The sequence below is a fragment of the Juglans regia genome, chromosome 4 (genome assembly GCF_001411555.2).
Source record: "Juglans regia cultivar Chandler chromosome 4, Walnut 2.0, whole genome shotgun sequence".
NCBI lineage: Eukaryota > Viridiplantae > Streptophyta > Magnoliopsida > Fagales > Juglandaceae > Juglans > Juglans regia.
The window spans coordinates 31,066,701-31,084,596 of record NC_049904.1 but is presented as its reverse complement, the minus strand read 5'-3'; the positions used below and the strand labels follow the sequence as shown (position 1 = coordinate 31,084,596).

The 17,896-nt window shown below is 35.6% G+C and overlaps 1 protein-coding gene across 2 annotated transcripts; it reads left to right on the top strand.

Annotated features, from left to right (window-relative positions):
- Positions 1-50: 50 nt before the first annotated feature.
- LOC108986064 (F-box protein At2g32560-like) lies at positions 51-17,483 on the top strand. 2 transcript variants are annotated; one of them, XM_035689590.1, is made up of 6 exons: positions 51-61; positions 15,241-15,801; positions 15,978-16,057; positions 16,317-16,489; positions 16,588-16,662; positions 16,976-17,483. In XM_035689590.1, exons 2-6 carry the CDS (start codon positions 15,322-15,324, stop codon positions 17,158-17,160), a joined length of 993 nt encoding a protein of 330 aa, XP_035545483.1. In that variant the 5' UTR covers positions 51-61; positions 15,241-15,321; the 3' UTR covers positions 17,161-17,483. The 2 variants fall into 2 exon arrangements, with proteins under 2 accessions (XP_035545483.1, XP_018814125.2); XM_018958580.2 differs by lacking the exon at positions 51-61 and having other exon boundaries at positions 14,970-15,801.
- Positions 17,484-17,896: the final 413 nt, after the last annotated feature.

Here is a 17,896-nt window from a genome sequence, read left to right as displayed (position 1 = left end):
CTCTTCTTTTTCAAATACCCTTTTTTCTTAATGCTTCTAGCAATTTGGTTTTGGAGGAGAGATGGGTTTAGAATCTTTGATGTTGTAGAGAATGTCAGTAAATGGACGTGCCAAACTGATTTGAGCTGCCCTCATTGACTGATACTCATAATGTTAGAATTGTTGTCTTGCACTTGTGAGTTGAGACCTATGTATTGATATATTGTGCTCTGTTTCCTCTTCTGCGAATAAATTGCCTCTTTCCCCAGAAACAGCTTACGACGCTTGAATTTCTCTTTTTTTTTTTCTTTTTTTTTTTTAAATGAAATGAAGACCATGCCAAAATGGGGAAACATTTGTGCAGCTAAGATTGCATCACTGCGTGGGGTTAAGATCAAGACCTAGAAAGTCTTATAACGGTCCTAACTGGCTGGCTCCGTGGATATGTTTGACCATTCTATGAAAACTACACAAATCTATGGCGTTTCAGCTGAATTTATGAATAAAGTGTTGTAAAAAGTACTTATGGTACTACTCTTCATGAAAGGCTGCTATTTCTATTTCCATTAGAATACAAAAAATGTCTTCTTTATGCCCATTCATCTGTTCTTCTATGATGTGGTTCACATGGCAGAGTCGCCAAACCGACATCTTTTGTGTCATTTTCTTGAGTACTAGTTTTGTAGTTACCGAAAAAGGTTTGGTAGACGTTGGTGGTTTGCGTAGACACTTCCACCAAGTTGTGTTTAAGGGATCTATCCCCCCTTTAGGGTACTGTTCCAAAAGATGCATCTGACCTGTTTGTGCTTCTTGGTTCCTTCTTTAGTGCATCTAGACCTGATAACTCCCCATATTCATTTTGTTCATGGAAACGTCTATTTTTTGTATGTTTTTCCGGTGTTCTGTTGAAGCCTGAATGAGTGTTTTATTTTATTTTTTGTCTTTTGAACTTTCTTTCAGTGAAGGTATTGTTCCTAATTGTTATCATCGAGACTGCACGCAGCCTTGTTCAGCGGCGAGATTCACTCTGCAAGTAATGCACGTTTCAAGCTTTGTCCGGCTCCTTAATTCAAACTCTGAGGGCTTGACGGTTCAAAGTGGGATAGATTATTAGAAAGACAAAAAAAACGTGGGGATGATGAGTAGCAAAGTTATTTTAACGTGATTTCGTAGATTGTAAAGTTATTTTTATTATAAAATAAATCTAATAAGTTTCATAAAATCATGTAAATTTATTTTTATATAATTAGTGTGACTACCAGTTATATGAAAAATAACATATTATTTCGAATTAATTCATTATATTTTATTATTTTCACGAATGGGATGCGCTTTTGTCGCGTGGTCGCACGAGTCCGATTGTTTTTCAAAATTTCTCTGCAACATAAAGAAGACCAAACCCCAAAGGCAAGAAAACGAGTCCATTTCATTGTGGCTTGTGATTTATTTAAAGAGTTACGAACGAGGCAATAAAAAGACCCTTTGCCATAGAACAAAGCAAAGCAAGCAACCATTTTACCAACCAATTGAGCTGCGCGAATGCCTCTTCGATCATGTGTTAATGCATTCGTTTTCTGGCTGGAGATTGCATGGAATCAATCATTATTACGAACAGAATCATAGAAATTCATTTTCTTTTAACAAAACTTCACCTTAACCCACATCTAATGCGTGTTTCTGACAAGATTTACACTGCCATGGTGCAAGGAGGAGAAGGATAGAATTTGTCTAAGGCTCGATAGCAGGAAAAGGAAAAATGCGAAATAAATTGAGAGAAGTAAACATGATTTCTTGCAATTGATTTCTGTGTCTAATTACATGTAGTACTTATGTGCTAGTAAAGTAATAGAAATTAATATATGTAACTAAAACTAAGCACGTCATGTACATGTCTCTTTTCTTGTAAAGATAATACTCCATCTTGATAATACCCCCTTAAGATGGAGTGTAGAGATTAACAACACTATTTTGGCTAAGAGAAAATGAAACTGCACAACACGAAGAGGTTTGGTCAAAATATCACTAAGTTGATGAGAAATAGAGACATTAAGTAGTTTTATGATACCAACTTGCAACTTTTCGTGAATAAGGTGATAATCAATCTCAATGTGCTTCATTCTCTCGTGAAACACTGGATTGACAGCGATGTGAAGTGTTGTCTGGTTGTCACAAAACAAAAGAGCATAAATATGTAAATAGCAAGTAACCAAGTGATCTCACAAGTGGCTGATGACATAGCCCTATACTCAGCTTTGGCTGAAAATTGAGAGACAGTCTGTTGTTTCTTAAACTTCCAAGAAATAAGTGCATCACTAAGAAAAATTAGTTAACCGGTCACTGATATTCTGGAATCAGGACATCCAGCCCAATCAGAATCAGCGAATGCCTTGAGGTGAAGTGTATTATTTGCTGGAAATAGCAAACTTTGGCCAGGAGTAGACTTGATGTACCTCAAGATGCAACGTACAACATCTAAATGGGGCTGCCGAGGCTTATCAATGAATTGGCTAAGAACTTGAACTGAATAGGTCAAGTCAGGCCTAGTATTGGTCAAGTAAATCAAATGACCAATAATTTTTCGATATGAAGAAGCATGTTGCAAGAGGGGACCATCTTCCTTAATCCTTGCTAAGCCTCAAATTTTGTTGCATTGGAAATTTAAGAGGCTTGTAGTTGAGAAAACTAGAATTCTCAAATATCATAAGGGCATACTTGCGCTGGTTGAGGGCTACTCCTTTGGAAGAACGAGCTACTTGCAATCTAAGAAAGAATTTCAAGTCTCCATGATCTTTGATCAAGGAATGACTTTAAATTCATAATATAAGGGAGAAGATTATTAGCCACAATAATATCATCAACGTATATAAAAAGAATAGTGAAATGCTCTAAATCATGCAATGTGAACAATGAATAATTAGCATGAGATTGAATAAAACCATAGGAAATGCGAGCCGAGGACAATTTAGAGAACCATTGTCGAGAGGCCTGCTTGAGTCCATATACGGACTTGTTCAATTTGCACACTTTATACTCCCCCTCTCGAGCAAAACCAGGTGGTACCTCCATATACACTTCTTCCTCCAAATTACCATGAAGAAATGTATTATTTACATATAATTGGTGTAAAAACTAATTTTGAGAAGCTACGACAGCTGAGAGACATCTCACAGCCACAAGTTTGGCCATAGGATAAAAGTTTATTGGAAATCAAGGCCCTCAATCTATGTATATCCTTTTACAATAGTCTCGCTTTGTATCTTTCAATGCTACCATTAGAGTTATATTTTATTTTACACACCCATTTACAGCCCATAGGTTGTTTGTCATAAGGTAAATGGGTAAGAGTCCATGTGTGGTTAAGTTCTAAAGCTTTTATTTTAGCTGCCATGGCATCACACCAAAGAGGCAATCGAACGGCTTGTTAGAAGGTTTTGGGCTCAAAATGTATGGAAACAGATAGAACTAACGATCTATAAGAAGGGGCCAGCTTTTTGTAAAAAAGGAAATTAGAAAGAGAATGGGAAGTAAGAGACTTACTAAAACCTTGATCTGAAGGATTTGAGACAGCATGAGCAGTAGCTAGTTTACAGTGATAATCTTGCAGGTAACTGGGTGCTCTACGAGCTCTAGATGATTGCCTAACAACTACAGGAAGAATCTGTGTTGAAGGGGAAGAAGGAGAAGGATTGTTGATATTTGAAGGGGGGAAATATGAAACAAGAGGCACATTTGAGGGAAGAGAAATATCAGAGATTGGATGAGGTAGAACGATTGAGGAATGATCTAAAACAACAGAGTCTGAGGATGAATTGAAAGGAAAAACAGTTTCAAAGAAAACTATATCTCGTGAGATAAGGAGATGTTGGTTCTCAAGATCAAATACCTTGTAACCTTTAATGCCAAAAGAATATCCAATGAAAATATACTTTCTTGCTCGAGGATCAAATTTGTGTTTATTTCTAGAAAGAGTAGATGCAAAACACAAGCAGCCAAAAACTTTGAGGTGAGAATATGTGGGGACTTTGGAAAAAAAGATCCTCATATGGGGGTTTATTGTATAAAAGTGGAGTAGGTGTGTGATTGATTAAATAGGCGGCTGTTAGAATACATTCTTCCCAAAATTTTAAAGGAAGATGAGCTTGGGATCTTAAGGCACAGGCAACGTTCAAAATGTGTTGGTGTTTTCTTTCAACTACACCATTTTGTTGTGGTGTTTCAACACAAGATTTTTGGTGAATGATACCCTTAGAAGCATAAAGACAAACATATGGAATTCAACACTATTGTCTAATCTGATGATTTTTTATCTTTTTGTGAAATGAGTTTCAATTAGAGAGAAAAATGACCGAATCAACTGTCGAGTTTTGCTTTTATCACTCATTAGATAGGCCAAGTACATTTAAAAAAATCATCCACTATTTTAAGACAAAATTTGGATCCATCTAAAGAAGGCATTGAAAAATACCCCCAAATGTCACAACATATTATTTCAAAAGGAAACAAAGATACACTCTGGCTTAAAGGAAAAAGAAGTCTATGTTGTTTAGCTAAAGGACAAACAGTATAAGGAGATGCAGTGGAAAGCTTTATGTCATATACATGTTTACTGAGAAGTAACAATCTAGAATGAGATATGTGACCTAATGTATAATGTCATAAGTCAAAAAGACTTTGGTTGGAAACATTATAGATCACATGAGATAAAGCTGTGACAACCTTAGAGCTTGCTGTGGAACCCGAATTTTGCAGTAGGTAATATCATCCAGCTTGCTGCTCACCCATCCCAATCATCCTCCAAGAGTGTAGGTCCTGAATAAGGCAATAATTGGCTAGAAAAATTAGACAATAATGCATATTTAAAAAAAGTTTACTTGTTGAAATGAGGTTAAATGAAAAGCTAGGAACACAAAGAACATCATTTAGGATCAAGAATTGTGAAATTAAGATGCACAGTACCTATATGAGATATGTGTGCAAGTGTGCCATTGGGAAGTTTTACTGTACGATTGACCATTGATGTAATGGAGCTGAGATAGGAAAGTGAACTGACCATGTGACCAGTGGCTCCACTATTTATGATCTATTTCTTTTGATGATGGGAATAAGGTTGCTGAATGAAGGAAGTAAAGGCAGAAAAATTATGGGATTTACCTAGCAAACTCATATTATTGTTTGAAATGAGTGTTGGCAATAGTCCAGCCTGATTTGCTACTAATGGAAACAACTCAGGTGGATTTATTGTAGATTTTGTCTCTGTGGTAGACTGAAGCAAGGCGAGGAGCTGCCTGTACTGATCTTGAATGGTTGCAAGTTGAATTGAATCATCAATATTACTAACTTGATTCATGGCAATGGATGACGCACCTTTCCCTTCTGTGAATTTCCAATTGGGAGGATATACGTGTATCTTGTAGCATTTATCAATGGTATGCCCATTATAACCACAATGGTTATACATTACTTTCTCATTTTTAGAAAAAAATTGTTGTGGTTTACTACTACCATTTCCTACTGAATAAGTAGGGCTAGTTTTTTTTTTTTTTTAAGGCAGTAGTAGTATCAACATAGTATTCAACACTGCTCAAAATTCCCGTCTCTCTTCTTGCAAGGTCAAAGAAAGTATTTTGTTAATAGAAGGAAAATGTTCCTTAGCATAATCTACCCCCTAAAATGAGAGTATGAGTCATTAAGAGCCATAAAAAATTGTGAGACATGCTCCTCCTCTTGATTTTCTATCAACATCTTGGTAGAGCTACACATACATATCGGTTTACAACCACACGTAAGTATACGTTTTAGAGTCGACAACTCATCCCAAAGACCCTTCAATTTCGAATAAAACACATTGACAGAGTTATTGCATTGTGTTAAAATCGAAATTTCTTTCCTAAGTTGAAATATTCTAGGTTTGTTTCCTTGTGCAAACCGGTTATGTAAATCTTTCCAAATCTCTGCTGTTGAATCCATAAACATGACAGTGGAGGCTATGTCTTTGGAAATTGAATTTACAAGCCAAGAGATTACCATGTTATTGTATCAGAGCCATGAAGAAAATAGAGGATCATTCTCAGCAGGCCGAGGCAGAGTTCCATTCAAGAAAGCGGTTTTGTTCTTCGCGCTGATGGTCATGGACATTGAGCGTCTCCAAGTAAGAAAATTGTCGCCATTGAACACTTGTGTAATCAAGGTGGTGCCTGGATTCTCACCATGGCAAAGAAAGTAAGGGCTTGAGGGGTTGTCGCATGGATTCATTGAGGAAAAAAAAAATTCAAAAGATTTTCAGAAAGGGGAAGAATTATTATTATTTTTTAATAAAATATTATTTAAATATTTAAATATATAAATTATTTATTATATTTTATATGAAAATGTAAAAAAATTATAATAATAAAACGAGAGAGAAACATTTTTGACTATCCAAATGGAAAAAAATCCATAATCTTCGAGTGAATGCCAAACCACTCAGGTACGAGTCCTTCAATCTATTTTTCATTTTTTTTGGATTCAAATTGTCTGATTACCGCTTTACTATGTTTCATTTCCGAAACCCTAGTTTCAGCGTTGGTTTGAGCTTTATTTTTTCTTCAGAGCTTTATTTTTTTATCATTTAAGAAAGTTGTCCCGTCCTTTGGTTCCGAACGTTTGTCGGGGGGCATTGGGGGAGGGAGGAGTTGGTTGTCAATTGGCAACCAAATAAGAATCTTATTTGGTTTTCTACTGTTTCTGATTTTCTCGACAGTCAGACGCGGCTTATGCTGCAGATGATGAACTTTGACAAGAAATCCAAAATACATGGGATCGTAATGCCTTGGGGTTGTTCTTGTGTTAAGGGAATGATTAAAATTACTTGAAATTCTGATCTAATTGTTTGTTTTTTAAGCAGAAAATGCACAAAAATTCAGTTATTGGATTTACAGTCCATCTCAACTCATTTCATTACTATTCATTACTATTCAGCAATTTTAACTCACAAATCTCATTACTATTCACAACTCATCTCATTACTATTTACAATCCATCTCAACTCATATTCAAATTCAAACGACACCTTATAAACCTATGTAGTATTTTTTTTTTATAACAACCTATGTAGTATTTGACTGTACACGTATATATATATGCGCGTGTTTATTTCTTTTGCTTCCATTTTTTACCTCCGCTGCAACCAAATGTAGGGATGGGAATGCAAACTGTGACGTGGTTTTATTTTCCACCCAGTGTGGAACTTATTCTATTTTTTTTTTCAATAAACTGTTCAAAAACCGTAATTGTGTCATATGTACTGTGGACAATTTTAGATGATGATTTAGCCTGTATATTAAAAATAATGTTCAACCATATTATTTCTCATGAATGTTTCATTCCTTTATTTCAATCTTTAAAAATCATGAAAATTAAGGTCATTGCAATTTACTAATTAGCCATCCACTCAGTGCTCTCTTTTCTCAAACATATCTTTGCCCCTTGGATCTTTACAGAATGTATCAACCGTAGTTATAGATACTTTCATCATTGGTTGACTCGTGTCATTTTGTTAGTTTGAAGTATCATACTGCTTCTGAATATGATGGTGTGAACATGATGGTGTTAGCATCATCGTATAAGATCTCAGAGTAGTTTACAGGTCATTGGTTAGTCAGTTTTCTGATTGCTTATTTTGATGCTTAATATCAACTTTATATACTCACAGAAATTCTTAAGCGGGACCCAAGCTCTAGCTCAAATATCTCAAGGATGACCCTGTGAAAGTCTCTGAACATCGACCAAGAAGGAAGGATGATGGGAGGGAATTAGAAAGGAATTCTAGGAGAAGCTACAGTAGAAGTGGCGAATCTTATAGACACTCTGATAGACAGTCCTCTAGGGGTTCCCATGGCTACTCAAGGCATGATAGCTACGTACATGTCAAGCATGTGAATGAAGAGGAGAGAAACTATAAAAGGTTATCCTCCGGTTCTGGTCAAAAGGCAAAGGGTGTCAGTAATTCTGAGCATACAGTAAAAGAAAGCGAGCAGAGTAGGTTGAGAGATTATTGGAGAAAGTTGGACAAATATTCCCAAGATAAATATGATGGGCATAGGAGCAATGATAAGGATAGAGAAGCCTCATCCCTAGAACACCAGAAATATAGAGAGGATTCATCATCTGATAGAGCTGGATCTGGTAGGAGACATGCTCCTTCTGAAGAGTTTGAGAGGGGTAGGTATATGAGGGGGAGTGATGGTCGAGATGAGAAGCGGGATTATCATAGAAGTTCAGGAGATTACAGAGGTGACAGACATTCCTATGAAGAGACCTGGTGCATTGAAATGGCTCGACTTCAGGAGGGAATAGTGGTAACCATCATCTGAGAGATGCTTATAAGAGTGACTCAATGGATTTGGTTGGTCAGAGGCTTTCTAAAGAAGAAAAGAAGAAAAATGTTGACCGAGAAACTAAGATATATAAGGGTCAGTGCATTAGAGAATCAACAAAGCTTGTTGAAGATAAGTTTGCTTCTGTGACTGAAAAGCAAGAATTTCCAGCAAAAAAACCGAAGCTGCATAGTCTAGACGAGGACGTGGAATACGGGAAAGATGGTACCTTTGCTTTAAGTTTGTTGTTTGACTTTATCATTTCATAATATTTTCCTACGCTGTTTCTAATTGCTTGATACTTTATGGTTACATTGCAGTCAAACCAGTTTCAAAGTTTTTGTCTGTAGCTGAGGATGCTGCAGTGACTCCTGGACAGGGCCAGGCCAGTGACTCCAATACTGCTAATGATCTAAATGCTGCAAAAGTTGATGCAATGAAAGCTGCTGTATTAGGTATTTAATATGTTGACATTAATGGTATTCTCTTCTCAGCGCCTGTGTTGAAATCTCATGTTTTTTATCCTTGAAGCAAATGCCTGCTTCTCACTAAATTATCTGCTGTGCAGCCTCTGTAAGCAGAATATTGTTTATCTGAGAAGGATATCAAAGGAAGAGAGAGAAAGAGAGAGAACCAAATGGAGCTTTTGGCTATTAGACAAATTTTTAAATGGTGTATTGAATTGTAGCAGTATAGTTTTTTTTTTTATTGTATTGGCATGCTTGCCAATGTGATGCAAAGAGGATGTCACTATAAAGTGGAAGATGCTTCTAGAGATCTGCTAAAATATCATGTTTAGAATATAGCTTAGTTAGCATCTAGGACAATTACTAGTTAAACTAGGCGAGTCGTAAAGGCTGCCTTAGCTATAATATGTTCTCTGAATGAACGTAATTGCTTTGGTCAGTTCTGAGTCTAACTGGTTGCATTCTTTCTTGTGATTGTTGGACTTCTATAACAACTACCCTGTTCAATCTACTACTGGTTAATTGGCGGTTAGACATGATTTCATCTCAATTCTGGATTGGAATAAGCTGAGCGCTCTACATACTCAGTTGGGAGCTTTCTAGCATGTGACAGTGAATAGGAATCTGGTTGGAGTTGGAAGTTGCATGACTACTGACCAAAAGAAGAGGCTGCTGTGGGGAAACAAAAAGAATACAACTGCTGAAGAGGTTTGTCTGATGATTTTCTGCCATTTCATGCATTTAACACATTATTGGATTTTCAATTATGGTACTCATCCCCTCAGCACCATAGAGTAGAAACCAAATTAATATGAAAAATTGTACTCTATCATCTTCACACCACACAATTTTTTCTCTTATCAAATGTGTGGTGTATGAATGATGAGTAGAAGAACTCAATTAGTTTAGGAAGAATAAAACTAAAAAAAAAAAAACAAAGTGTGGTGTGTGAGGATGATGAGTAGTAAAGCTCAATTAATATTGGGTTATCTAAGATTTTTACAGCAATGGAAATCCTCAAGGAGAATGGTTTTTACGTACTTTAGAACATCTTTTTATCTAAACTATCTTTACAGTGACAATTTTTGTGGAAGCAATGTTTCATGATCTGTGATTTTTTTCTCATTTATTTAATTCTAGTTTTTGGCAAATATTCTTCTTCTACAGTCTGGGCACCATTGGGATACAGCATTATTGTCTGATCGTGAAAGATAAGAAAAATTCAACAAACTCATGGTAAATGTCCATTGCTTCTACTTTCTCTGTTGCATTTTATGCATTCTATACAGAATTGTTTTTTCATGAGCATCATATAGAACTTTTCATTGCTTAGTCTGAATGGCTCACTCATTCCATTGGTGTTTCTTCACGTACTAACACATGTTTAGAGTCTGAGGTTGCATTGGTACCTATGGCCAATTGTAGGGTGTGAAGGGCGACTTGACGTTGGAGCACAAACCCAACAACCAGGATGGGGGAGACCTTCAAGCTGAGAAGCAGAAAGAACTCCTGCTGGATTTAGAAAGGCAATACATTGCTGGACTCCGATGAAGGGACAGTCGTACTGTTGGATTTGGTCTTTAAGCATTTGCTATTGATTTTTCTGCACTCGTATATGGTGCAGTCCTACAATGCTTTGCATCATTTCATTGTAATATTGCAGAAGAGTTATGTTCCTTATAATTCTATACTTTTGGGAGGATATGCATTGTTGTTGGGATTTTGCAGATCTTGCCAAAAGAATGGTCTCATATGACATTTCCAATCTTGAAGCATGTGAGTTTCCTTCTCAGGTCTTTCACAAATCTTACCTCATTTCTTCAGGTGGCTGTTATACCTTCAAGTTCGAAATCTGGTGGGTTGACCAGTACAAATGTAAAGGTGATCGTACTTGTGTTTTTCCATGTTCAATTTCTATTTCTGACTGCCCTAGAGATTTGCAGTGGGGACTTGTTGAAACCAACTTGGGGAACAAACTCTGATTCCCCAAGGGGCGTTGCCAAGAATGCCAAGTAAAGAACATGCTAAGAATGCAAATGGACAAAGCGATCCCCTGGTATATTAGACGATGACACATCCAAAATTTTGGATTAGTCGGACAAATCCGTTGTGCACTTTGGGAAGTTTGCACTTTGGGAAGTTCTGTAAAAATGGTCGGTGGCTCATATTCAAAGGAAATGATCCAACTGAAGTCTTCTACTTGGATTCTGCAATTGACACCAATGGAAAGGGTAGGAAGGGAGAGGAAAAGCAAAGTGAACCAAAAGAGATTGGGAGTGGTTTAGGACTCCCACTAAATTTGATGTCCAACTACATTAACCACATTTATTGGCAGTTCTTCATTATTTCCTTGCAGCCATACAAGACACAAAAAGAGGAGCACCTCTTCCCCTTGATGTCATGCCCCAATACATGGGTAGCATTTTTTACGAGACGGTGCTTTTGTTGACAATAGGTGAGACTATTTGTCCAACACAATTTAAGTGGATTGGAGATTTGGAAAGATAATTGCAGAAACACTTTTGCTAGATCATGATTCCATTAGTGGCTTACAACCACGGATTAATAACTTTTTTTTGGTCGAAAGGGACATTTTTCATGTGTGTGTATCATATTTAGAGATTAGAAGCTAAAAACTTGTTCAGATAATCCCAAAACACAGGGTATTTCTCTACCATTTTCCCTGAAAAGGTGCTGAACTCACTTGGATTTGAGAAAATAGCATGCAAAGGGGAAAAAACATACAGGTGGACCGAGCTCCACCTTTATGAAAACCCTAAAAGCTTCTATAGGCACAATTCCACATATCTCTAAACTAAAATCTCATTGCTTAGACTATTTATCTACTCCTACCATATGCTTCTTTATGGATACTGATTGATTCTGAGTGTCCACCTCAGTGTTTTCAGAAGAAACCGTGAATTTTGAGGCTTCTCTTTTGAAGTTTCGCTTTATTCCATTTAGTTGCACTGACATCAGACCCATCTTGAGCCTAAAATAATGATGGGTTCCTTATAAAAGATGGTGGTCTACTTGAGTTTGCTCTTTTACAGGTCATATACTATACAAATGAATCTAAGATTTTGGGTCCCCTACCCACCTCCCAATTTTCATATTACAAAAATCAACAACATAAACTAAACTAGATACTAGTTTTTCATGTTAAAATACTTCCCACGCCTGAGGCTAATGTTCCCAACTGACAAACTAAAAGATTAGTTTTTCATTAGCACAGCTATTAGCCCATTATATTTCTGCATTAACTAGTGCAGAAGTAGGTAACCCAGATGATTATGGAGATATGCAGCACACTACTGGTTTGAGTTTCAAAATGGTCTCCTGCCTTAAAAGAATATTTCATTTATAAATAATTCTTTTTATCAGTTACTATTCACTATTTTATACTCAACACCTTATAAAAAAAAACTATTATAAAATATGAGGATGAATAATGACTGATGTATAACAAAATTCATCTTAAATATATACCATATTACACAATTTTGTTGCGTGTTGTGTTTAGTATTTACTATTTATGTTAATTTTCTCTCTTTATTGACGCCTTTTGGATATTAATCAATGGTTCTGTACTGAAGTTATCAATGCAAAGCAGCATGGGTAGTTGACAATCTCACGTGAAGTTCTCTTTCTCAATCAATGCAAGACTAATGGCCATATGCAAGGATGCCATCGAAACCTGAATGCCCATCAATGTTGGATGAATTCGGCGGATATGTTTTGATTTTAAATCCATCTCAATTTATTTTATTTAAGTATTATAATTTTTTTAAATTTTAATATAAAATATAATAAATAATTTAATTTTTTAAAATTTTAAAATAATTATAATATTAAAAAATAATATTTTAATAATATTTTATTTTATTTTCAACTTTTGTCGTAACGCAATTCAATTCAATTCAATATTCAAATGCAACGATGTAAATTCTGCATCCATGTGACAAACCAACAGGAAAAACTCCGAATAAATGAGTTAAGTCAAAACTAGCGCTCAAGTCTTGAAATCTATGGTTTCATTTTAGGCACTATGCATGGGCATGATTAGAACATCTATTGGTACATGATATATTGTAGCATTCTATAAGATTAAGGGGGTGTTATGAAGGTAGAGTAGTGCTATGTACTTATAATTTTATTTATATTTTTATTTATAAGATTTATTTTATTAATCTTTTTTTGAATTTTGAATTTTAAATTTTATAATTTTTAATATATTAATAATTAATATATAAAGAAATAAATTTAGCATTTTCCACGAAGGTATCAAGGCAAATACTTTTGGTTACCATTTAAAAAAGTCACTTTGCACTTTTCACATTATACATTGGATCGTTAAAACCAAGGTGGTTCAACATCAATTAATATGTGTTCACTACTTTCGAGGTTCAATATCTCTTGTATTTTGGCACTGCCTCCACTTGTTCAGCATGTCCTTATTTTTTTTTCAATAATATATATTGTCTACGACCTTTCTTGAGAGCCTAAATAAAATCGCCACAAACTACTCCTACCCCCCATTTGCATAAAAGTTATACAACAATGTAAGACTGCATGGCAACGTTATATAGATTCGTCCATCATTTAATGTTTTAAAAAATTATTTTTATTTTTTATATAAAAAAATATAAATATAAAGTATCAGAATAAATAGTGATTGATACATAATATTCTTCTTTACTTTTTAATAATAATAATAAAAAAAAAACCATTTGATTAATTGTAGCTCTAAAATAAGAGTTTAATGATTAAGAAAAACAAGAAAGAACATCGGAGCCCCTATGATCGACAACGAACAGTCAGATGCGTGCTTCTGAAGTTCTGATGACCAATAGTCCTGAATACTTTCACACAATAAGAAGTCAATCGTTTCAGTCTTCTTTAGCCTGTAATATTTATTTCGAAAGGTGGCATTTTATTTCCTTGGTTTGGTTGGGCATTGATTTGTCCAGCAACATGTGGTTGTGGAACATGGGGTATTGGAGTTGGGTGGAAGTTAGAGCTAGGCAGCATTAATTTCAGCAGTATTAATGGAGTCTCCAAAATCCTCTTTCTTCATTTATCCTCGCGCGGTGTCCTCTCGTTTCGTCTTCAGCTCCCTCCATGTCACGTGTTTATAAGGTTTTTTTATGTATCTTAAGTTTTTTCGCCTTTAGCCTTTGATTTATTGTTTTCTGGTGATCAAATGCTCAAACGTGCCACCCTCTGCAATTTTTCACTCACCATCTCTCAATACCAAGAAGAATCTGATTAGACGAGCTTGCACTCCCCTTACATTGCGCGTGCGCTTCACATTGTCCATCTTTATTAATGATTTTTCTATTTAAAGTGAGATTTTTCATCAGTTAGTCATTGTTGCCCACCTTGTCACTTGTCAGTCTCCAACTATGGTACCATAGTATAGTCCGACTTAAAAAGCTCCATTCAAGGTGACTCCTTAATTCTTCATAAATTATGAGAATGAGTAACTGATCGTTTGATTACACAATTCAAATAAGATAAGATGTTTTATTAAAAATTAAATAAAATATTATTATAATATAAATTTTTTAATATTATTTTATTTTAAAATTTTAAAAAATTAACTATTTATTATATTTTGTTCGAGAGTTTTAAAAATTTATAATAATAAGATGAGATGAGATAATTTTGTGTAACCAAACCAGCGTATTAAAATGGTTGTTTATAAAAAAAAAAAATTCTAAACATAAGTCTTATATTTCTATATACTATTTAAAAATAGGTAATTTTAATTTTTTAAATGATAAAAAATTCTGTATAGTACGATTCTAGAAGAAAGAAGGTCTTGAGATACCGTTGACACTGGTCTTTTTTTTATTTTTTTCTCCCGGCCTGGATGTTGCTTATAATTAACAGGAACTACACCAATCTTGTCAGTTGCGGTGCGTAGAGCCTCTCATTTAAAACGCATTAGTCGAGGCCTGCTTTACAACTCCGTTGGTTCCACCGAACTAGAACACACTTTCACTTTCATTGGTTGATGTTTCTCAGTTGGAACAGAGGGGGGAGAACAATTTTTTTTTTTTTTTCCTTTTCAATTTGGTATTAAATCAGAACCATTTTTTATGTAAATATTTCGTACAATTTTAAACAAGATATATATAATATTTGGGCAGTGAGATGTACGTATTGTTTTTATTATCTCCACGACAGTGAAAAGTGCCTGGACAGAAAATTAGAGGAAAATGCAAGTTACTTTTCTCACATATATTAGTACCAGTCACGGTTGCTTCATTTGCGACTGGTTCCTCTGTCCGACTGTCCCATTTGATCCAATCATTTGGCAGCTTCAACTCTGTACAATGTTTTACTTCATAATTTCTTGTGTTTCCTTCATCCTCCTTTCCAAGTCATTCACTCACAAACCACAATGTCCATGGAAGGAAGAGATGAAGCTGTTGTTATCATCAAGTTTTCTTGTGTCCTGGATCAAGGAAACAAGGCTTAATGCTACTAGTCTCCTTCACGTACCTGTACTATTCATGCCATTTAAGAAGATGGGTCTTAGCTCAAAGGTAGAGAATGTAGAGGAGGAAGAGGACATTTCTCTTTTGGATTTGCCTGACTTGGCCTTGGAATGCATTCTTGACCGGCTTTTGCCTTCTGGGTTATGCAGTATGGCGGCAGTTTGTACCTCTTTGAGGGATAGGTGCAGAAGTGATCATTTCTGGGACAAGCACATGAAACACAAATGGGGTAGACTGATTGATGATGCTGCTTATCGAGAATGGCAAAGGCATGTATCCTCAAGAAAAAGACTAATCTTCTTGGATCAAAGCAAGAAAAAAGGGTTTTTTGAGTCGACCGGCCTTCAAGGGGTTTGGACTTTTCCATGGTTTAGATCCAAGTTAGAAAGCAGCAGCAGGTCAAGGAGTTCTTTACCGGTTGATTCGATCATGGCTTGGTATCTCTCCCTTGAAAGTGGCAAGATTTGGTTTCCGGCTCAGGTCTATAATCGTGAGGTAAGTTGCTAAGACTAACTACCTAACTTATTCCGATGATTAATCTGCGTGTTCTTCCGTGACCACGTTTTTTGAAATATTAGTTTGTAAATCCTCATCTTTATTTGTCTGTGGCAGTATTATTGCTTTTTTGGACGCTGAACAGTTTAATGAATCCTTTGTACTTTTTACTGCAGAATGGTAATGTTGGCTTTATGCTGTCATGTTATGATGCCCTACTCAGATATGATTCGCAAACCGACACCTTTCAGGCAAGGTATTGGAAAAGTGGCTTTCTTAGAAAATTACTTCACGAACTTCAATCGAGTTACTTGTCTATGTTTATGTACTTGGAGATTTGAGGAAAGTAGATGCTGCTATGTCAATTTAGATGAAGTCTCAAATCTTCAAAACTATAACAGAGGGCAACCTTTCCTTACATTAATATATTGTATTGAGAAAGTAATTAATATCGAGATTGAATTTAAATGTCCTTACTGCAGAGCCTTGTAACTCAAAATGGATGTTTATTGCAGATACTCACCTCATGGGCGGCGCACACAAGAGGAAAATATAGAATGGGATAGACTAAGAGCACCACCGGTTGATACTCCTCCACATGATCTTCATGTCTCCGATTGTTTGAATGAGTTGAAGCCCGGAGATCATATTGAAATTCAGTGGAGAAGAAAAAAAGAATTCCCTCATGGTTTGTTTCTGAACCCAATTATGCCTTTTATAAATTGTTCATGATTATTCCATTACTTGCATATTACAATGTAACAACTTGTTCTGCATCAATTGCAGGTTGGTGGTATGCTGTCATTAGTCATTTGGAACAGTGCGACCGCAATGAGAATCACTGCTGCTGTCATCATAGTGGTGAGAAGATCATCTTAGATTCTGCAGTTATAAAGTTTTCTTTTATGAGTTTGTATTGCAAAAGGGTATAATATGTTGGCTGTGTTCTTTTTATTAAGGTAGCAGCCTCCCTCAAGTACAAGCATTTGTCTGATCAAATTTGTTTTAAAATGCTGACCCTCAGCTGTGCTTGTTAAATCAATAGATTGTAGAGTAAGGATTGAATTCGGGATTGTTATTCTAATACTATGTTAAATTACCACTTGTCTTAGAACTTATAAGTTGACGGGAAGTAAATTTAATTATTTAAATTATATCTTATCACGGTTGACAGACATGGTGATATTGGAGTTCAACCAGTATACTCCTGGCTCGAGATGGAGACGAATGGTGATAAACAGGAAGGAACACCAGGAAGAAGGCAATGGAGTAGATGGCTTCTATGGCGGAATTAGGAAGCTTAACAAGGAGGAGATTGCAAGGTGGAAGCGCCTTTGGCCAACTCAAATCTTGGAATAGAATCAAGAGGACTTTCCACCCATATTTTCATGACTACATTGTACATCAGCTCCTCCTTGCTTTTTCTCTAGAGCTGTGAATGAAAAGAGCTCATTGCCATAGAATTAGTATTCAAAGGGGATGATTCATGAAGATTAGGCTCCATTATTTTGGTTCTGCAAATACAGCGTACCGTGATATCATAATTTCAAACAAATTTTGCCAATATCCACTCCAGGAAATTCATAACATATCAGAGGATGAAATATCACTCAAATTACTCATAACTTATGTTTATATGTAACTGAAGTGCATCTACTGGAAAGAGTTGAGAATTTCGGTGATTTTTTTGAGTAAGTGACACTTTTTCTTCTTCAACATGCATAATCTGCACAGAAAGGAAAATATGACCTCCAGACTTTTCTGTCAAGATGATTATCAGATCAGAGGCAGAGTCCTTGATCAGCATAATCTATCTGCACGGAGATGAATTTCTGTTTGGTGGATTACTTCTATAGATACTGGGCCTTGAATATATAAGGTAAGCTGGGAAAATATATGTAACAGAACTCGGGCCTGGCTTATTCCTAAAAGAAAGCAAAGCATGCTTACAATATACAATTTTGGAGCGTGCAATCTTCACATATTATTTTTCAAAAAAATAGGGGTCGTCTTTAAAAAAATAATTTTTTTTATGTGAATTCAAAATTTATTCACTTTTTTTAAATAAAATACGAGGGAACTTCACACTCCACTG